Here is a 22889-nt window from a genome sequence, read left to right as displayed (position 1 = left end):
AGAGTATGCTTCATGGAAGGAATTACAATTAGGTTAGGTCCACACAGCTCAGTTTGCAGCAGCTTTTGATGTGTTTTGATACTCTGCCTCTTCATTGTTTGGATCTGTTCCTTGGTTTTGGAATAGAATACATTAAACAAACTGGATCAAACCTGAACTGTGGGAACAACGTACATTATTTTATATAAGTGCTTAGCCAAAAGCTGACGATCGTACGTTCAGTTAGATCCGAAAATGCTGTTAATGTTTTCATCTAGGAAGTAGTTCTACTAATAACAGTCTTGAAACTGAACTGATTTCCCATTGTCCACTTAAGTATAAAAAAAATTATTATCTACCTCTTTTGTCCTTGGCAAAAGAAGATGCCATCCACAGATTAATATTAATCAGGCCTGGTAAATAAGAAAGGAAATAATAAGAAGTACCTTTCTCCTAAAACTTGATTTGAATATTTGTCATAATTTAAAAAAAAAAAATCATAATTTAAAAAAGGTTTTAATCTGTAGTAACATTTGGTTTCTGAGCCAGGATGGCGTAATTATTGGGTAATTCAGATGAAATAAGGTAATGAAAAGTTGAATAGACAGTGCATCCGACTAATGCAACCCCTCTTCATTTTGCAATTAGGGTATTGTATAGAGGATAGATTTTCTATTGTGATTTCAGACTGTTTTCAGAAGATGAGAATGTTCAGATGGTGGAAGATAGATCACCGTCACACATTGTCTCTCGGTCAGGTGATTCGATAAAGTCAGCTGCTTCTTGGAGTTTCAAGAGCATTGCCATCTGCAAGACAAAAAAAACAATCTGGTAACTCGCAGACCAAACAAACAACATTACTGTTGTATTTTTACTATCATTATCTTTGGTAAACTTGAGGACAACTGGCTTGTGAACGGATTTCTTGGATGACTACAGTACACTATGAAAAAAACTATTATAAAGTCCATAAATTGTCCTATTCTATCAAGTTCTAAAATTCTATTCAGTCATTTGATATATCGAGCATGGTTGCCATTATGTGTTCCCTTCTGTGGTAGTTCTCATTAACAGAAACAAAGTAATCTTGAAGATATGAGATATTTTAATAGGTTTCTTCATCTTGCTTCTATTAGGATCTATCCCAAGAACCATATATACACATCTACAGAAGAGGCTAGAGACACCTTGGGATTCATTTGAACTTAAAACAACCACCAGACAGGATGAGCTGATGAGTAAATACAAATAAGAAAGTGAAGGTTTTATGGTCAGAGGTCGCTGCCCGCTCTTTCTCTGCTCCAGATCTCTCAGATCGCCCATCTTGCATAAAACCCTATGGAGTTATTCAGACTAGTGTTTTGAGTATCAAAGAGTGTCATAAATTTATATTCCCAGATTCTTGTGTGTTGTTGGGATTTGAAGGTTCCTTTTAGTATAATAACCCCAATATGTTCTACGTTGTGTCCTTGACTACCACAATGCTCAGCCACAGGTACCTTGGTCTGTCTTCTTTGTGTGACGATGAGATCTGATCCTTGCTTTATGTTTTTCCTGTTTCACCAACAATTAAGACTTTTAGTGCAAAAAATCAGGTACACAACATTAGCAGAACTATACCTTTTTTGAGAGCTTCTCTCAGCTCTTCTGCAAATGCGCCACCTAACGAACAAACGGATCACATGCAAGACTTCGCTGCGCTATGTGTCTAAGATCCTGAGAGAGGCAGAATTAGGAGATGAGCAGGCTGCAAACACTCTGGGCCACTCTGCATCATTTACATACCGTGCAGGAGAACTTTAAACACAAATTACTCAGGTATGTTTGTAGTACCAGAACAAGCAGAGTGACTAAGTTAACAGAGCAACCTGAATATTGCAGGTCTACTGTTGGATTACAAAATTCTGCTTACAGTTTCCCTTTAAGATCTGCTGTTTATGGTATTGAGAAAAGTGAATAACAAATGCTGTGGGAGCTAGAACTATGACTTGTACCAACAGCTACAGGAAATATGCCGTGCACACGTTAAACAAGACTCTACTTATAATTTTTTTGAAGTTTTTCAGTACATTATATGGTACTTTAAATAGCACCATTAAAAACTACAATTCGTCCCGCAAAAAACAAACCCTCATACAGCGACGTCGATGGATAAATAAAGGAGTTATGATTTTTTTTAAAGGGGGGAGGAAAAAACGAAAATGGGAAAAAAAAGGGCTGCGTCATGAAGGGGTTAAAAAGGAAGAAAAAAATGTTTATTAAATGCAAAGAGGGGAGAATATCCAAAGAAGAATATAATGCAGTCTGCAGAAACTGTAGGGCAAATGTCAAAAAAGCTAAAGCTAATAATAAATTGAGGCTTGCAACAGAAGCCAAAATCAATAAAAAAGGATGCTGGAGGTATGTAAAAAAAATAAAGTGGATCCAGGGAACTACAGGCCTGTGAGCCTGACTTCTATATATTTTTTTTACCTCTGCATTCTATTTTGATGAATCTGGCACATTTTAAGGCTCTCTAGTTTAAGGCCTCCCTGCCACACAGGCACTTGCAGAAACGCAGCGTTGTTCAACGTTGTGTTTACTGCAGTTTCAGCAGCGTTGTCATACATTTTTGACAACGTTTTCGCTGTGTCTTCAGCACAGCTGAAAACGCAGCCAAGGATGATGAACAAAAATAATAATGCTCACCTAGCTGGCACTGTTCGGGTCCCTGCCACTGTTCTACTGAGCTCCCAACACCTGTCATGGCCGACAAAGGATCTTTTCTAGTGCTGGGGCTTGAATTACTGTGATTGGTGCATCGAGTGCCGGCTCTGATTGGCGGAGCTGGCGCTCCTGAACCAATCATGTATTATCTATAGGTCAGGGTAGCAGTCTATATATGGTTGTTGCAGAAAAAACTAAATCCATGGTGCCGAGTCCCTTTTACCTATTGTCAAGTCTGGTGAGTGTCTTTAGTCCACCAGTTGCTGATTTGTAAATATACTGGTTTTTTTTACATTCAAATCAGAGTTTTGTTTGGAGAAAAGTAAATAAAAAAGCCCAGTTGCCCCTGGGGGATGTATCAGATAGTAGGCCCTGCTTGTTGCCACTACATCAATCCACAGGGACTAATGCATGTCAAACATGATCTAGAACAGATTAAAAGGGTTAAAAAGGAGTTCTGGAAGGGAAACTGTAAAGACCAGGGGAACTTCAAATGGCCTGACTGGCTCCGAGCACCACCCACCCTCCAGGCATAAGACAGTATTGCAGCATCCGTAAAGATGAGCACTTGGTACAACTAAAGGTGATCAATACTGGTAAGATGGCTATGTGCAATTTGCTCCAAACATACTGGTATCCCCCAAGATTCAGATTAGTGAGAGATCCGCTTAAGACATCCAGCTGGTCAGCATGTGAATCTGCAGAGACATTGCTTAACATCTGTGCAAAGCCTAGAACTGCAGGTAAAATGTGAAGCTGCAGAGACAGTTAGATGCCCTATAGAAAAGGCAAAGACAAGTTTATTACTGACCCTTCCTTACCGATCACTGAATACACACAATGTACAGGAAGTGGCAATCCCGTTATCGCCGTGTGCTAGGCAGTCACTGGGTCTTAGCGGATGAGCTCTGCTGTGTAGCTGGAAGGCTGTATAACCCCTTTAACTGAAGCTAATATTTCAGCCTCAATTAAAGGGAATGTAAACAGAAAAATATTGATTATAAGTGCCCCCCACAGACCTTTTATGGCCCTATGGGACAGGCACAATGAGTAAAATTAATAAAAAAAGCAATTAAATCAAGACAAAACAAAATAAAAATAACCGCAAACACCAGTTGCTGATTTGTAAATATACAGTTGTTTTTTTTACATTCAAATCAGAGTTTTGTTTGGAGAAATGTAAATAAAAAAGCCCAGCTGCCCCTGGGGGATGTATCAGATAGTAGGCCCTGCTTGTTGCCACTACATCAATCCACAGGGACTAATGCACGTCAAACATGATCTAGAACAGATTAAAAAGGCTAAAAAGGAGTTCTGGAAGGGAAACTGTAAAGAGGAGTGGAACTTCAAATGGCCTGACTGGCTCTTGTGGCTCAACCACTGTAATCGGTTCAGGGGCACAGTTGGTTAGTTTAGTGAAATACTGCATGCAGGTCTGCAAATTTTGTGTTTCCAACCTACTGTTTGTTCAAGATAACCATCACCTGTGTCACTAAGGTGAGGACCGTCTATACCAATAGTGGCAGCAAAGGACAGCATAGTATCTGTATATATCCTCCACTGACCCTCAGCCATGCCAGTTTTTGGCCGTGCACTACCCACCCTCCAGGTATGAGACAGTATTGCAGCATCCGTAAAGATGAGCACATATGGAAGGATCTGGAGGAGGAAGAATTTGAAGTGGCTGTTATAAGACCAAAGTACAGAAGTATTCAGTGAAAATAATCAAATATAAACAAAAGAAGGGAAGATGATAAAGAAAGAGTCATATAGTGGTTTCTGTTGTATTCATCTCATAGTGTAAAGGTTATTTTGGGACATTGCAAAGTTCACTATTAGCAGAGTAAAGTAATCTGAGCTGGTTGTAACTGGTTCCTAAAGAATGTATGTTGTAATGGTTACGTAGTATTTATCTGAGTTATTAATACCATACATGTAAACTTCCCTAGACTAATGCATGCATAATATAGACAAAAGATTCTGTAATGGCCGGAGCCAGCGCCCTTTTACTCGATGATAATTGGTAATGGGAATGTTATGACACTTTTAAGCTCTCCCATTACAGTCCGTTATAAATAAAGCAGCAGCTGTGTTTTACGTCACAACAGCTGCTTGACAATATTGTCTTTGTGTTGTGATGTGTTCCGCCTCCAGCTGTTGTATATTAACTCTGATTCCGAGCATGGAGTAAACGCACAGCAAGGCGACCTCTCTTAAATTACCCATCATAACTAATTGCTCTAGTACGTTACTGCCCCCCAGCAGTTTAGGAGAAGCTCTGTTCGTTCTGCAGAAAAAGGACATTACAGTTGTGGACAATCAGAGCTCCTTCTACTTTAAACAGCTGTAGCACTAGTTCTACCTGGGCTACAATTTTTTTTGCTTTAACCCCTTAACGACCAGCCCATAGTCTTTTTACGTCCTCCCGAAGTGGGCTTTATTCTCTGAGGACGTAAAAACGTGTCCTGCAGAGAATAAAGCCCCTCGGGCTCTGGACGTGACAGCTCCATGCTGTCGGCTACCTGATCGCAAAAAAGTAAATAAAAGTTGAAAAAAGTTACATATTCAGCTGCCCCGATGGATCGGATCCATCGGGGCAGCTGAAATTACTCACCGAGGTCCGCCGCACTGCTCCCCGCTTTCCCGATGCTCCAGGCCCCGTAGCCGTCCTTCTGCGCATGCGTGCCAGGTGGCATTACGTCAGCCGCATGCGCAGAAGGCCCGGCGGTGCGGGAAATTTAAAATCTCCTGGCTCCCGGCTCCTGTAGGTAGCCGGGAGGCAGGAGATGTCAGCGGTCCCCAGTACCGCGATCGCCGTTATACAATGGATAACGGCGATCGCGGAAAAGTAAACAAAGATGTTAAAAAAAAAAAGTTTCACCTCCCCTCATGGATCGGATCCATGAGGGAAGGTGAAAATACTCACCCCGCTTCCTCCATGTCCTCCGGCCGGTCTCCGGACCCCCCGCTGGCTTCTGCGATGTGCCGATGTGGCGCGCATGCGCAGAAGGCCGGCAAACCCGGCAAATTCAAAATCTCCCTGCACCCGGCTGTGACAGTTAGCCGAGTGCAGGGAGATATGACTGGGGACCGCTGTATGCGGTTTTCAGTCATATGATCACTGTTATCCATCAGATAACGGTGATCATGTAAAATTAAAAAGTAAAAAAAAAACCAAAAAACTTAAAAGTTTATAAAGTTAAAGTTTCATCTCCCCTTACGGATCATATCCGTAAGGGGGATGAAATTACGTACCCAAGGTCCCCGGATTCGTTCCCTGATGGGATGTTCATCCGCGGACCTTACCCCAGCTTCTGCGCATGCGCCCGTCTGCATGATGGCGGACGCATGCGCAAAAGTGAAATATTGCCCAAGAAATTTAAATCTCCCCGCTCCTGGCTACCAAAGGTAGCCAGGAGCCTGGAGATGTCACGGGGAGCCGCGGTATGCGGTTACTGGTCACGTGATCGCCGTTATCCAATGCATTATGGCGATCACGTAAAAGTTCTTTAAAAAGTGGCAGTTTCATCTCCCCTCACCGATGCGATTGGTGGGGAGAGATGAAACATCTTCTCGGAGGCTTCCGCATTTGAATCCAGATGCGATTATCCTCCATGGACCCTTCCGGCTGCTGCGCATACGCCCGCCGGCAAAATGCCGGACACATTCGCAGGAGCTAGGGAGCCCAGGAAATTTTAAATCTACTTGCTCCCAGCGACCAACGGTCGCTGAGTGCTTGGAGCAGTGACCGGAGGCCTCGTTGAGCGGTCCGCGATCACGTGATAAATTAGCGATATAACATTAGGCCGGTCACACATGACCGGAGAGGAATTACGGGTTCTGCATGCGCTTGATCAGCGGTAATCCACGGATCAATCGCATGCATTGGATTACACAATTCCCCCCAATTAGTGGGTCGGAATTACGTAATCCACTCGCAGAAACAGAACACGGCATGTTATATTTTACCGCGGATATCCGCGACCTAGAGCCCATTCTGCTCTGTGACCGCGGATATACCCGTAGCCCATATGCAAACACATTGTGTATGGGCTGCGGGTACCCGGGTCATCTGTAAGCGACGGCGCGGGAAATAAAAACAAACAACGGTGTACTGCGCATGACCGCCTGTGTGAGTAGACAGTTATGCGCAGTACATTATGCGGCCGTACGCAGGATCACAGCTGGGCTCATAGCTGGAATCCGCTGCGGGCCTCCGCAAGCGGATTCCACCTACGGCCGTGTGAGCCCGGCGTTATTCAGACCGCTACCTGTAATCCGTAATTTACAAGAAGCCCTTTTTACACCCCATACCTGCCGCTGAGGTTACGAAATACCCCCAAAAAGCATGAGAGGAGGGGGATACACGGTTTTCTTGCCCCATGTGCCCAACCCAACCAGCCTCCGTAATTATCCCTGTCTTCGGACATAAAACGCAGTTTATATTATTACCTTTATCTAATATTTAGGGAATGCCAAAAAATGGGGATGGGGGGGGATTATTTTTAGGAAGTCAATTTTTTTTCCGTATAATGGGGCAATGGGGCCTGCAATTTATTCAGTTCTGCCCTGAAATCCAGCGGGCATTCCCTCCATTATGGGCCTAGCCATGTGTCCTGTAAGTAGATTAGGGCCACAATGGATATGTTTCTGAGCACGGGACAAATGGGGGTATCCATTTTGGGGTGAAAGTCTTCATTCCTATGTACACTGTACAAAAAAAACAGTTTTTAAATTGACAAAATTGCCAAAAAATGAAAATCATAATTTTTTCCTTCTGCTTTGTATAGATTCATTCAAATACTGTGGGGTCAAAATACGCAGTACACTCCTAGATCAATTTGTTAAGGGGTCTAGTTTTCAAAATGGGGTCATTTGTGGGGGTTCTCGATCGCTTTGGCCGCTCAATGGCTCTACAAGTGGGCAATGGGGCCTGGAATTTATTCCGTTGTACCCTGAAATCCAACGGGTGCTCCTTCCATTATAGGCCTAGCCATGTTTTCTTTAAGTAGATTAGGGCCACAATGGGTATGTTTCTGAACACAGGACAAATGGGGGTATCCATTTTGGGGTGAACGTCTTCATTCCTATGTACACTGGACAAAAAAAACTGTTTTTAAATTGACACAATTGCCAAAAAAATGAAAATCATAATTTTTTCCTACTGCTTGGCTTAGATTCATTCAAAAACTGTGAAGTCAAAAAAGTCATCGTACCCCTAGATAAATTTGTTAAGGGGTCTACTTTTCATAATGGGGTCACTTGTGGGGGTTCTCCATAGTTTTGGTCACTCAATGGCTCTACAAGTGTGCAATAGGGCCTAAATCTCCTTCAAGCAAAATTTCTGTTCCGAAAGCCACCGGTTGCTCCTTTCATTTTGGGCCCCATTGTGCATACAGACGTAATACTAGGGCCACAATGGGTATGTTTCTGAGCACGGGACAAACAGGCTTATCCATTCTGGGGTGCAAATCCTCATTTTCATGTGTACTATAGAAAAAATTCCTGTCTTTAAAATGACATATTTGCAAAAATATGAAATTTTAGTTTTTCTCTTCTAAATTGCATTGACTCCTAAAAAAAACTGTGGGGTTAAAACACTCATGACACCCATCAGTGAATACGTTAAGGGGTGTAGTTTTTAAAATGGGGTCATTTGTGGGGGTATCTATCATTTTGACTCCCATGAGCCTTTCCAATCTTGGCTTGGTGTAGGAAAACAAAGTGTTCCTCAAAATGCTAAAAAATAATGTTAAATTTGTACGTCTGCTAAATGGTTAAAAAAAAAAACGAAAGTTTTTCCAATGTGCGCCCAAAATAAAGTAAACGGATAGAAATATATCTTTTAGCAAAAATTTCTATATGACGATTTTTTCAAAATTTTCCCAATTTTGGTGCTTTTAATGAACACAAATTCTATCGGTCTTTTTTTCCCACCTAAATGAAGTACAACATGTGGCGAAAAAACAATGTCAGAATCGCTTGGATATGCAAAACCCTTCTGGTGTTTTTCCATGCTAAATTGACACGTGTCAGATTTGCAAAATTTGGCCTGGTCATTAAGGCGCAAACAGGCTTGGTCACTAAGGGGTTAAAATGACACCAAAAACATGACAGTAGCCCTGATAAAACTGGAGCTACAGCTGTTTAAAGTGCGTTTTGGATACTGAATTTATAATGGTCATCTCAGTGAGTGTGTGCAGAGAACAGAAGGAGGGGGATGACCAGGCAGAAGATAAGATTTAGGATTCTCCTGCCTTTTTCTGTCCTAGGGAAGGTGGACATGAGGTTTTATTCATTTTATTACCGAACCCCCAACCGGAGAACATATTTGCTTTCTGATAGTCACATATGGGTTTTATCCCAGAAAAGAGGTGAAATCTAATTAGTCCTCCACACTGTTTAACCCCACAGATGCTGCAGTGATTGCTGACTGTGGCTTTTTTTACAGAAAAATTAAAAGAAAACTTTTTTCCCCTTACACAAGGCTTTAGATATTAAAAAATTGAAAAGAACAAAAAAACTACACATAATTGCTATCGCCACATCCATAACAATCCCTAATAAAAGATATGACATTAAGTATCCAGCATTATTTAGCCGTAAAAAAATCCAAAAAAAGCAGTTTTCTGAACATCTCGCTTCCCCAAAATAGAAATAAAAGAAGTAAAAATCCTATGCATCTCAAAATAGTACCAAAAAAACTACAAGTTCTCCCACAAAACAGGGCTGATACGGTTATATTAACTAAAAAATATAAATGCACCGGTCCTGGACTGTGGTGACACACGGAGACTTTTTGTAAAAAAAAAAAAAAAAGAAAAAGTGCTTATAAAGTGGTAAAGCATAGTAAAACCTCTATAAACACATGAGAAGAACAACGCTAGTCATTTAAATAATGGGGACTTTGAGAGGTGTACTCGGGCATACACAGCTTGTACTAAGCATAGCAGGCTTCTCCTGCGCATGCCCAAGGGGATTCCTGGGATTCTGGCAGTCCGGCATCCTGCCACATCTAGTGCCCATCCGCTGGGTGTGCTTTTACCCCAGCTAGTGCACAGCCTGTTAGTCCAGGACTTCTTTTATAAGGAAACACTGCCTAATCTTGTATCGCCAACAGAGGCAGGTGAGGCTCTTTCGATGGTTACACTATTTCACTCCATTATTAAAGGGGTTATCTAAGTTACATAAAGTGCCTCTCACTGGTTTCCCTATGCTGTAAAATAACAAAGCAGCAGCTACTCCATTAATCCCCCGCTGCATGCTCCGGTCTCCCTGCTGACATCTTTATAAATTGCAAGCAGCCTAAGCCATCTACAAATAAGCTGTTGCAGCCAATGACAGCGCTTAACTATGAGTGCTGTCATTGACTGCAGCAGCAAATTTAAGGGGCATCACAGGCAGCCTGAAAAAAAAGCAGCAGAGACCGGAGCCAGTGGTATTTTAATTTATGAATTTTCATTTATGAAATAATAATGGTTGCTTTTATTGGTTATTTTTCATATTTATCACAGATGGATCCCCTGAACTCAATTTCTCTATTGTAATGCATTATTTTATCTAGATTTACATATTCCAAGACTTTGGGTTAAACATAAATTTGTTATCATTTATGTTTATCAATTAATATTATGTTTTACATTTTAACCATCAGTTCTTGCCAGTTGTATTTCATATTGTTTTTTCCCTTTTCCTATTCTCCTTACTTTGCAATCTTTATTTTTCCTAATCCTTTCAAACACATTAAGTTGTCATCATGCCACCAGCTAACGAAAGAGTTTTACCGCAAAATGCGTTATTTTTACTGCTGGGAAAATAACTAATAAAAGAGAAGTCGAACTTACTCAACTTGTTTCTTGAGTTGTATAATATTGGAAGTTGTGCCCCGTTACAAGATTTTTTTTTCACCTCTGCATTCTATTTTGATGAATCTGGTACATTTTAAGGCCTCCCTGCCACACAGGCACTTGCAGAAATGCAGCGTTTTTCAACCTTGCGTTTAGTGCAGTTTCAGCAGCGTTGTCATGCATTTTTTACAACATTTTGGCTGTGTCTTCAGCACAGCTGAAAACGCAGCCAAGGATGATGAACAAAAATAATAATGCTCACCTAGCTGGCGCTGTTCGGGTCCCTGCCACTGTTCTACTGAGCTCCCAACACTTGTCATGGCCGACAAAGGATCTTTTGCTAGTGATGGGGCTTGAATTACTGTGATTGGTGCATCGAGCGCCGGCTCTGATTCGCGGAGCTGGCGTTCCTGAACCAATCAGGTATTATCTATAGGCCAGGGTAGCAGCCTATATACGGTTGTTGCAGAAAAAACTAAATCCATGGTGCCGAGTCCCTTTTACCTATTGTCAAGTCTGGTGAGTGTCTTTAGTCCACCAGTTGCTGATTTGTAAATATACTGTTTTTTTTTACATTCAAATCAGAGTTTTGTTTGGAGAAAAGTAAATAAAAAAGCCCAGTTGCCCCTGGGGGATGTATCAGATAGTAGGCCCTGCTTGTTGCCACTACATCAATCCACAGGGACTAATGCATGTCAAACATGATCTAGAACAGATTAAAAGGGTTAAAAAGGAGTTCTGGAAGGGAAACTGTAAAGACCAGTGGAACTTCAAATGGCCTGACTGGCTCCGAGCACCACCCACCCTCCAGGCATAAGACAGTATTGCAGCATCCGTAAAGATGAGCACTTGGTACAACTAAAGGTGATCAATACTGGTAAGATGGCTATGCGCAATTTGCTCCAAACATACTGGTATCCCCCAAGATTCAGATTAGTGAGAGATCCGCTTAAGACATCCAGCTGGTCAGCATGTAAATCTGCAGAGACATTGCTCAACAAAGCCTAGAACTGCAGGTAAAATGCAAGTTTATTACTGACCCTTCCTTACCGATCACTGAATACACACAATGTACAGGAAGTGGCAATCCCGTGATCGCCGTGTGCTAGGCAGTCACTGGGTCTTAGCGGATGAGCTCTGCTGTGTAGCTGGAAGGCTGTATAACCCCTTTAACTGAAGCTAATATTTCAGCCTCAATTAAAGGGAATGTAAACAAAAAAATATTGATTATAAGTGCCCCCCACAGACCTTTTATGGCCCTATGGGACAGGCACAATGAGTAAAATTAATAAAAAAGCAATTAAATCAAGACAAAACAAAATAAAAATAACCGCAAACTGCAGGTTGCCCACAACTGCACTACCAGCCCCATCTCCAACAACCCAAAACAATATAAATCCATTTAAAAATTACTAACAGGAAAGCAGACACGCGTTAAAAATGCATTTCAGTAGCACTATGTGGTATAAAGAAATGGAAAAAGTGAAAACGAGACACTTATTTTCATTTATCCCAAAAATCTCTTAAGTAAAATAAGGAGAAAATCTTTATACTTTCAAATCCACACTAAAAATAGAAATAAAAATAAAGATTTTATATTTATATATATATATATATATATATATATATATATATATATATATATACACACATACATACATACATATACATACATACACACGCACACATACTTGGTCATAAATGGGAAAAAATGTCCTAGACTTGTACTGGTTAAACTACCTTTAAACAGAATATACGAGGACAAATGAAGAATCCTTTTTCACACCTCCCTCTAATCGCAAAAGAAAAAAAATAGCAAAAAGATAGCGACATGACAGACTGTTTTTGCAAGATAAGTTGTATTTATCCTCTATACAGCCAACTGAGCAAATGACTGGTGGGGGCCCGAGCAATGGACCCCTACTGATCTGCTATTGATAGTCTATTGTGAGGATAGGTCATCCATGGCTTATAGCTGGTCAATCTCTTTAAAGAGGTTCTGACATGAATAATGTTTTTATGCTTTAACAGCCATTGTTCCCTGGTCTGCCTAATGGACACAGGGAACCAACGATTAATGGCTGTTAAAGCATAAAAACATAATACTTACCTTGTGTTCTGTTGTTGTTATCATCAGTGGGGTCATCTCCCGGCAAGCAGTCTTCTTCCTCTTCTTTCCCCAACGAGCAGGACTGCATGCATGCGCAGTTGAGAGGTGCCCTTTGACAGGAGTCAGGACGGGCCGCGTCTCCACTGCGCATGCGCAGAACTCCGACTTTAGCCAGGATGGACGGGCCGCCCCCAGCAAGCACTGCTTGTCATGTGCTTGCTGTGGGCGGCCCGTCCGTTCACCTTGGAAGTGGCTGACAGATGGAACAGAGCAGGAAGCGGTCATTTAGACCGCTCCTGCTCTGCTTCTACAAGCCACAGATGAAGAAGCCGGAGGGAGGGGACATGCCTGGCAATCGGTCCTGGCCAGGCAAGGTGAGTAAATTTTTTTTCTTTCATGTCAAAACCCCTTTAAGTGAAATCAAACAAACACTTTAATGAGAATTCTAAGGCCTAATACCCACAAGCGGATTTCCGCCGCGTACCACGTGGCAGAAATCTGCGGCGCTGCCCCGCAGCTATTAGGTTCTATTGAACCTAATAGCGCAATGCTCACGGTGCGGAATTCCACTTGCGGAGCCCATCATGGCCGTGGGCACTAGGCCTTACACTCTGGTTTATAATCATACACTAGGACTGTTGAATATTTCCCAGCAGCAATAATGCAGTATCTACTAGGCTAGGTAGGTAATTCAGAATCTACTAGGCTAGGCACAGACAGCTTCTGTTATGTTTGATGCATGCATTGGGAATGCTCCTGGCTTATATGACAACATCCAGCTGGCCCCAATAACGCAATGCATAGTAAAAAAAATATTTTGGCATATGTACAGGATTTTGCTTGGCATTCCTTTTTTCTCCTGTTCTAAATGCATAGTATACTTTTCTTTAAAATGGTAGCCTATAGCCAATGTATGCAGCTCTATGGTGTATAGTTGCATGTTTATGTTTGGTGCATGCATCTGGAGATTTTCCAGATCAAGTTGCCTGACATTAAAAAAACATTAACAGAGCCCAAAGCATTGGTTTATAAACTTCAAAGTTAGGTTACCAGTGGGTCTGACTCCAAGGAAGCTTGTGGCGATTCCTTCACATGGTGTTCCCTAGGAGGTGATGCAGAAAGACTGGTGCCCATACTGGGTTGTGGCAGATGTAACAACTTTGATTGATCCTGTTGTGCCAGAGGCCAGGGTAGTGTATCTCTAACCCACTCAACTGGGTCCTCCCATGCAGCTCTATGTCCATGAACCTATAGTAGTCAAGGCAAAACAAAAAATGAGTGTATAAAGTCAGCATACTTACTTTTTATGTCAGTTGCAGCCTTTAGCTTTGGGCAAGACAACACAAAATATTACACCTAAAATTAAATTGGTGAGATCTGAAATAAAAGATGCAATTGATTCTTTTGTTTCCGTTTGCCCTATTTCACAGTGACATAAGTGGAAGACTCAAACTCCCTCCTGAATGTAGGAAACAGCTTGAAATATATGATCACAATCAGGGGCAAAGGGTCATAAATAGGAAAAAAAATAATCAGGTAATGCACATAAATGCTGGTGGAAGACTGCTCTAAGCTCCTCGGGGAATATCAAGAATATTATTCTACGTCTTGAGCAGTTTTTCACCTGCATTTGGATGCATCACCTGATGAGTTGTTTCCCTTTTTCTTATATATGATCCTTTGCCCCTGATAGTGATCATATATTTCAAGCAGTTTCCTATACTGAGGAGGGAGTTTGAGTCTTCCACTTATGTCACTGTGAAATAGGCCAAATCTGTAATCTCATGCAGGTGATTTACTTAATGAGTATGTATTTGTTTCAGGAAGCCTGGAAGCTGGATTTTTAACATTTAGCAAGTGAATTTAAATTTATATCTAATAAAAGTGATATTTTAGGGAACTTGGTATGGGGGGTTTATGACTTTGGCATTTGTTTTCACTTTAAGTCCTTTATGACCCTTGTCAAGATTTTAAGCCACTTTTTTCTGATCAGCATACGTAAAGAATTCATACCACGTACTACACAAGTTCAGTACCACCAAAACTGTAGACATGTAACAACAAATTTTGCCTTCCAGTTTAAAGAAGGTATTGATTATACAACTCACACTTTTATTGTATCAGCAAAAATTGTATCTAAAGTTTTTGATGCAATTATTTGGTATTACTTATTTGATGCCATGATCTGGACGGTCGTGGAGTCAACACATGGTATAGATTAAGCACAGAGATATGATAAGATGAGCAAGTACTCATCATTCTACTCCCTTTTTGAAAAAGAATGATCCCTCCTACATTTTTAGGAATGAAGGAGCAAGTATGCTGTCTGGTAAAGAAAGATGGTAATATGAACAAGCCCCTGGGATAGGGCTAGGTGATAAATCAAACTAACTCAATTAATTTGCCCTTTCAAGAGAAGCACAATTCTGGATTTTCCCAGAATCATGAAATTAATTGGAGTTCCCATAGACGAAAGAGCCATGGCTGGGGTTCCCAGGAAAGAGATGAATAACTTGAGCAGCAGGAGGTGAGAGGCAGGCACCAAACCTTGTTGGGAAGACTCTGCAGAGAGAACTAGCAGAGGCAGACTGAGGGCATCATATTCTGCAGAGGGGTACTACAGCCCAAAGCCAACACTTGTCATCAGGTAAACTTCTCTGCAGGGCCAAAGTTACCGGGGATAGACGGGGCTTAAGGAACGATTATATGAGTGCGTAACAACAGGGTGGATAGGGCGTACAATTACAGGAGGAAACACTAAGTTTAGAACAAGCAGTCATCTAGAGCGTGTAAACTCCATGCGATCTGATCAGTGCTGTCTGAATAAGGGACTTGATCCTGACCAGATAGCAGAGTGCTCAAAGGTACTACCACTTGCACTAAACATCTGTTTCCTCTCTACATTACACATTATCTCACTCTGTATGTCACACTGGCAGCTGCTTCCCCCACAAATTTTGGGGCCTAATACCCATTTTATGTCACTAAGTCATTCAGAGATAGTTTTTGAATAACAATGCATGTGAGACTTGTAGTGCCAGGTCTGCTGAACAACCACATCAGAGTGCCAAGTTTAACACATATCCCTTATCTACAGGATACCATCCAATGGCTGGGACCTCCACTGATCCCAATAAGTCCCATGTAGTCCTGCTGAATGGAGTGGGGTTGAGCATGCTGCTGCATTATTCATGCTATTGATGGTCCTGTCGGAGTACAAACACTCGACAACTGAAATGTATGCAGTGCTCATGCTTGACCTCCACTTCATTCTTTTGGCAAGGGTACACAGGACCCCCATTCTCATTATCACTGGGGGTTCCAGCAGTCGAACCCTCACCAATGACTTATCCTCTACTTTATGGATAGAGGATAAGTATTAAATTTGGCACAACCCCTCTGAAGCTGATTTGTCATCAGACTATGCTGCCTTATGGAAGAGCAACATACTATAGGAACAAATCCGCTCCCCTATTAGCTAAAACAGCACAGAAAATAAAAAACCCAGCAGTGACTGGCCAGAAACCATACTTGGAGTGGCCATCTTCTACTATTATAGGGGCAGATCATCAAGGGGGACATCCGCCACACTGCAAGAGATTCAGGTAATGATTGTCATTGAATGAACACGAATCCTAGAGGCGATCACACCAAATTCTAACCCATGTGTTCACGCTGAAATTTGCATTGTCTTCTGATTGGGTCGCGCTCTTACTGATAGTATGCATTGTTTCTGTACTGAATCAGTGCTGTGCTGTTCACTCAGTCCTACAATGACAGCATCGGCCATAGAAGGCACTGTTGAACTGCTCCATGCATGTATTGTAATAGGAGACCACTTCCAGTACGCTCTTCTTCAGTCATAGCAGTCATCCCACCAGGTGTACAGAGACACAGAAAGCACATTTCAGCTTCTAATCCTCAACTCTGCTATTGGGTTTTACTCTCTATCGATTACAGGGGTGACAACACAAAATTGAAATCCATGTTCAGAGGTTCCCAGGGGCCGTGCACTGTACCATTTCGTAGCGCATCCATGTCTTCATATTCAAGTACGCTACTGTTATTTCAATGTAGGACACTAGTATTGAGATATAGCAATGGACCAGTCGTTTTGACTACACCCTGTATATATGTATATGCTGTGGACGATATATACTGTACATAATCTGAAGAAGATATACTCTAGGAGAGACAATACTGGTGGCAGAGAGATATATGCTATGGGGATGTATACTGGCTGTGGTGGGAGATTTACATTATGAGTGGCGGCGGCGATCGTATGGGAGATTCATAGTATGAAGGGAGATAAATATATTATGGGGGTATATACTGTGAATGATGAAGATAGTGTGCGAGAGAGATATGTATATTGTGGGAAGATTTGCACTGTGATGGAAGATATATTCTGTGCATGATGGAGATATGCAGGAGATACTCATTGTCAAAAACAATCAGACCCCAGAAGAAACCCCAGCATGCAGTTCCATCTCAGGCAGATATGTAGATGATGAGAGTTGTGGTGATTAGATGAACGGTCTTGTCACCCGAGACCCTAAAAGTGGTTCCCCCTTGTCCTATAAAAGGCTCTCGGAGGCTTCTTGTGTGTAGTGGCCTCTTCTTCAGCTTGTGTAGAGCTTGTTGACCACTAGACGCCTTTACGATGCAGAGAAGAGATGTCACCCCGTTACCAGAGTCTGAGAGGGGCGCATTATTGGGATGTGAGAAGCTGGATGGTCGTATCGACAAACTGTCTCCCACCGGCCGTTTTGACCAGACTGTTAGGAGGTGTTGGGACCAGTGGATGTGTGAGGGCACAGAAGGTAACCGTCTCAGAACGCCCCCTACAGACCTCCAAAAGATTGGATCATCTGACAAGCAGCTCCATGTATTTCATTGTTACAGGTCACAGTGTATATTGGAACCATTTCCAGGCGCTCAATCGAAGGACATTAGGTCTCATGGCGCCCATTACATAAACAGCCTCTTACACCCACCGTCAGGTCAGTTTGCAGTGGTGTTGTGAGCGATGAAACTGGACACTATGGAGTGGAACCGGGTTGTCTTCAGTGACTATTCCAGGTTTAGTTTGGGCGCTGACAACAGTTGTGTTCGTGTCTGGAGACCTTGGGGTGAGCACCTCAATCTTGCCCTCACTACTGGTGTATTTGTAGGATGGGATATGAGTCTGATAGTTGGTATTTGTCTATGATCTCTTGGTGGATTAGAATTGCTACTTCATGATGTCTGTGTAAATCTGTCTGAGCCAAGAGCCTCCGGAAGTGATGTGTTGTATGGTTTCTGCAGCCATATGGCATTTTTTGCATGTGTTATCACTAAGCCCGGGCTCACAAGAACATGTGCTAAAACGCTGCGTATGTAGTGCAATGTTTTACTGCTGTGTGGGTCGATGTATCACTGTGTATAGCAGCAATGTTTGACTGTGCATGACAGTGTATCTCACACACGCTGTCGGTATCTCGTGCACGCTGTCATTCGCATTCTTCTTGGTTTCCTTTTTTCTTTTTAATTCCCACTCTGTCACTTAGCAACATTGTGTATACACACTGCACATATGCAAAGCAATTGCATTTGCACAGCGATTAGTAAGCACCCACAGAGAACAATAGGGCTCTATCGCGTATAGTACACGGTAAAATAGAAGATGCTGCATTCGTTTTTACTTGTGTATTTTATGCAATGCATGTACACAAGTGTGAGTGTAACAGAGAAAATGTAATTCAATTGCGGCGATGCACTGCGTACTATGCACACATAAAACGCAATTCAGATACGGTTGTGTGAGCCCGGCCTAAGTGTGGTGTCTTTTAGGATGTGTGTTCTGTAGTTTGGTGTGTTTAGGACTTGATCCTGTACTCCAGTCATGAACCCCTCTGTTTGTCCAAAGAGATTCCCGGGCCCGCCAGCAGTTTTGTCAACATGATCCCGACTGAGGTGAAAGGCATGCCGACCATGGAGCTTCTTCTTGGCCCATCGTTGCTTCATTGTTTTGGTGTGTTGTGCAATGTCTAGATTACAGGTTGTAGGTTTAGTGTTTCTTCTGTCTGCTGCAGTTACTGCTTTATGTCTCTTGTTTTCTGTAGGACAACTCTAGCACTGTCTCTCTGTGTCAGTAGTGTAAGTTTATTATGTCGATAAGCCTCGTCCGCTGTCCAGGGAACAAATTCAAAGGACTAAATACATGTCACATTGTCAGGAAGCTTCTAGGCCTGGACACACAACACACAGGTTTCATTTCTGCATTGCTTTGACCAATGTCTGTGTCCGCACTTGGTACCGGGATTAACCGCATTACACATATAACACATAATAAAATTATCTGTTTACTTCTAAATCGTCATTCAATTATTTGGTATGACTTCAGCATTTTTATGAATTACTATCCATACATAACTACTTAGGTTTCATCTCTGTAGGAATTTGCGCTTAATTTTCTCCCTGATGATTGGTAAGTATATACCAGTGAAATACATTGCGTGTGCTTGTTATTTACACGCATTGGTTTGGAGTGCCATATGTAGGCTGCTATTAACCGCACAACGCAGGCAGAGCTACACAGATTACGGCTGGCACCAGACTTGTCACGTTGATTAAACTGATGAGACCAGGTGCCAGCTGCGTTCAGTGTAACTCTCCCTGTGTTTTGCAGCAGAATGATGCTGTGTGTAATAGCAGCCCCAGTAATTTGATGGTATTTGTTTGAAGGTGCCACGACTGGGTTGCTGATCTTGAAATCGCTAGTCAGACCTCTGGTTTTGTTATATTGCCACCTAGAGATAGGTGGGAATAGACATTGTTTTTCTTGGTTCACCAACCTATCATTCCCTGCCTCTCACATAACATGAAAGAGTCAGGTAGGGGCATTCAGGCATAGGTTAGAGATCAGGCTTACATGTCTTGTGCAGGTGATCCATATGGTTAGGGAAACACCAGAGTACATTAGGGGTTTTGACAGAGTCCCCTAATATTTCTGCTCCGAGTTTTATCTTGGATAAAAATCAAAAGTTAAATTGTATCTCGATAGAATTTGATCAGTGATTGACTCTTCTGTGATTCCAATATTACAAGGGGAAGACAAAAAGACAAACCATGTGCTGACATGTTTACTGATCAATGAGGGGTATACTGTAAATAAATAAAAGCTTGTATGATTTGCTATTCTATAGACAAATACATTTAAAAAAAGAAGAAAAGTTTGAATAAAACTACTGGGTTACATTATACAGCATAATATTGTAGAAGACTTGCCTTAAGTCCGTCCTTGGCTCCTTCTGAAAGATATGGAATAATGGAGTTGTTCCAAAGATCAATAAACCATACACGGAAATCCTCAATTCCAATTGGACAGGATAAGAAAAAACAGGGACCTATAAAAGCAAATAAGAATCATCTAGGAAGAGCCTTTCATTGTATAAGACACCTCTATTCATTTTACAAAAAGATCATCCATTAAAGCCAATGACAAGTATTCCAAACCATTTTAAGTTACAGCGAGGTTGTGCACTCTGTAGCTACAGTATAGTGCAAAGGAAAGGTAGCGGTGCATATTGACATGTAGTGTAAAATACTCGACTGCATTAACTATTCTATATTAGAGGCGTAAAGGGATGCAATCAATGGCAAAGAAAAATCAGAAAGGGAATTTAAAAGATGAAATGAATAAATAATAAAGTATGAAATAAAAAATAAAATTTAGCATGTATTAAAAATCAATATAATTTGACGCCGTCTTGCATACCGATGAGGAAATCTGGAGTACTGTGCTTCTCCAGAAAAGTGTGCAAATGGTACCACAGCCGGGGGATCCAGTCCAGAACTTTGAGTAGCTCCTCATGTCCAGTTCCAATGCTGCCTTCAGATTCTAGCAACTTTCGACGTAAGTAGCGACCCAAGAACCCATTTGCTGGTTCCACGTTGTTCGAGAAAGTTAACATCCTGTGAAGAACAAAGTGATTTTCACTAGATAAAACCAGTGAGCAGAGGCTGGGATGATTTAGTGATCCTGCATTGAGCAGGGGGTTGGACCCGATGACCCCAGGGGACCCATCCAACTCTACCATTCTAGGATTCTATCATTTGTGTCCATAACATCTACGTTTTATAATCTTGTGAAAAGAAAGAACACATTGCTTAAATTTATTTTTAATTTTTAAATATGTGAACATATTACGATTTGATATAGAATAAATAGACGTCTGCAGCACTCCTCAAGACCCAGTTTAGGTTTGGACAAGTAAATGCATAGCCACCTGTTTGAGATCCTGATCCGGATAGGGATCCACAAAGATCAATGCATAAGAAGAGATGATGGCAGCATACACGGTGCTTCATTCAAAAACTTTCTTTATTCCTCCCAGTGGTTGCAGGTAGGAGAAATACAACGTTTCGACACTTGGTCTTTTTCAAGTATAAAGCAATCCCCATACAAACACACACATATATATTCAATCCCCACCTAATTATCCAGCAAATCAGAAAACATTCATTTAACAACTCCTCCTCCTTATACGAACCTCTCATGCTCGCCTACAGGACTTCACTAGAGCAGCACCCATCCTCTGGAATGCTCTACCCCAAGGCATCCGGACAATTCCCGAGGCACGAAATTTCAGACGTGCCTTAAAAACTCACCTCTTCAGGAAAGCATACCAAATCTCCTGACCTAGTCCCTCGCCCCTCCCTATGGTGCTCCACCCTGTTTGCCTTCTGATAAATGATCTGTACATAAAATTTCCTATTGCCTGTGTTCCCCAACCCCTGCACCTCCTGTACCACCCTCAACCCATTTGTGTCTAACCCAATGTACCTCACATTGTAATTGTTGCAATTGTTGTATTGTTTTGCATTTATCCATGCCTGAAAGCGCTGCGGAATACGTTGGCGCTATACAAATAAAGATTATTATTATTCTTTAGTTTCACCTGGACATGGTGCTTGTCATGACGTTACTCCACTCCAACTTGGCGTCCCAGCAATCGTCTTGCAGCTGCGCTGTATCCATAATGTCCAAAAGGGGGAAATCTCGCGATGCTAGGAATGCATAGCTTCAGTACGCATGCATGATAGATGGAACGCATAAAGTGATTCATGCCTCACATTCAGTGTCTATACAAATGTGAGGACGCACATGCGTGACGTCACCACGCAAGCGTCAATCATGTCACGCATCATTCTGATGACGCTACAACTGCATTCCATCCCCCAAACATCGCAGAAAGAATCCCGCGATCCTAGGCATGTCCCCGCACATGCGCAATGGGTGGAGCGCATACAGCAGTTCAAACCCCATACATAATGTCCTACTGATATAGTAAAGACATACGTCCATTGCATCATTGTATATGTCATAAATCACAAACGCACAAAGCGTTCAATAATCAAAAAGGTGGTTTCACATTTATTTATTATCGCGGATGAATAATGATCATATCTCATACCACTGACAAAGATTATAACACCCCATACTGAAAAGAGTGTATATGAGAACATTATGTGCTTGAGAGAATGACTATTCCCCATCATGTACACAATTCACACAAAGCGATCTGCATAGATTATTCATATATTATCAGTATCAATCTCATACGCTATGCGTCCAATCCATACATCGCATGTGAATTACCAATATTTTAAAATAAATGTGTCTATAGTTGAAGCTGAACGATAATCATAGCCCCATTAATTTGGAGCCCATCAGTGGACGAACAAGGAAGGATCCATGTAGAGGGGACCATCAAGTGAACGCGGAGATAGACGCCACGACAAAACCATGTTTCTTTCTGAAATGCAAGGGAAAATACAATACAGTATTTCTCCTACCTGCAACCACTGGGAGGAATAAAGGAAATTTTTGAATGAAGCACTGTGTATGCTGCCATCATCTCTTCTTATGCATATTACGATTTGATCTTCATTCAAACAGTATATAAAAATTGTCATATAATTAAAAAAAAATAAGGTGATAATTTATTAATCCAAAAAGTCACAAATCATGATCAATACAAGCATAGCTGGCGTCAGCATCCGGCAAAGTTGAGCAAATGCCAGGGCCCACAGTAACCAGACAGGCCCACTTGTGACCATCTGAGCCCATAAGTCAAAATGTGTCCCACAGCCCCTTTACCCCCACCCCTTGCCACAATGCAGGTAGATTTTAGAATCTCATTTCCAAGCACGAAGGAGATCACATAGGAGAGAAAAAAGGATGACAATGGTATTTTTGTGCG

General features: G+C 41.8%; 1 protein-coding gene across 7 annotated transcripts in view; it reads right to left on the bottom strand.

Moving 5' to 3' along the window:
* Positions 1-479: 479 nt before the first annotated feature.
* NAV1 (neuron navigator 1) overlaps positions 480-22889 on the bottom strand; it is a 274215-nt gene continuing 251805 nt past the window's right edge. For all 7 annotated transcript variants that reach the window (XM_066600314.1, XM_066600316.1, XM_066600318.1 and 4 more), the window contains 4 exons: positions 20402-20598; positions 19912-20030; positions 13693-13890; positions 480-786 (listed from right to left, as the gene is read on the bottom strand). In XM_066600314.1, coding sequence (XP_066456411.1) covers positions 691-786; positions 13693-13890; positions 19912-20030; positions 20402-20598 — 610 coding nt within the window. In that variant the 3' untranslated portion in view covers positions 480-690. The remainder of the gene's footprint in view (positions 787-13692; positions 13891-19911; positions 20031-20401; positions 20599-22889) is intronic.

Source organism: Eleutherodactylus coqui, chromosome 4 (assembly GCF_035609145.1).
Source record: "Eleutherodactylus coqui strain aEleCoq1 chromosome 4, aEleCoq1.hap1, whole genome shotgun sequence".
NCBI classification, from domain to species: domain Eukaryota; kingdom Metazoa; phylum Chordata; class Amphibia; order Anura; family Eleutherodactylidae; genus Eleutherodactylus; species Eleutherodactylus coqui.
The sequence above is the reverse complement of the archived record's forward strand: the minus strand, read 5'-3'. Positions and strand labels throughout refer to the sequence as shown.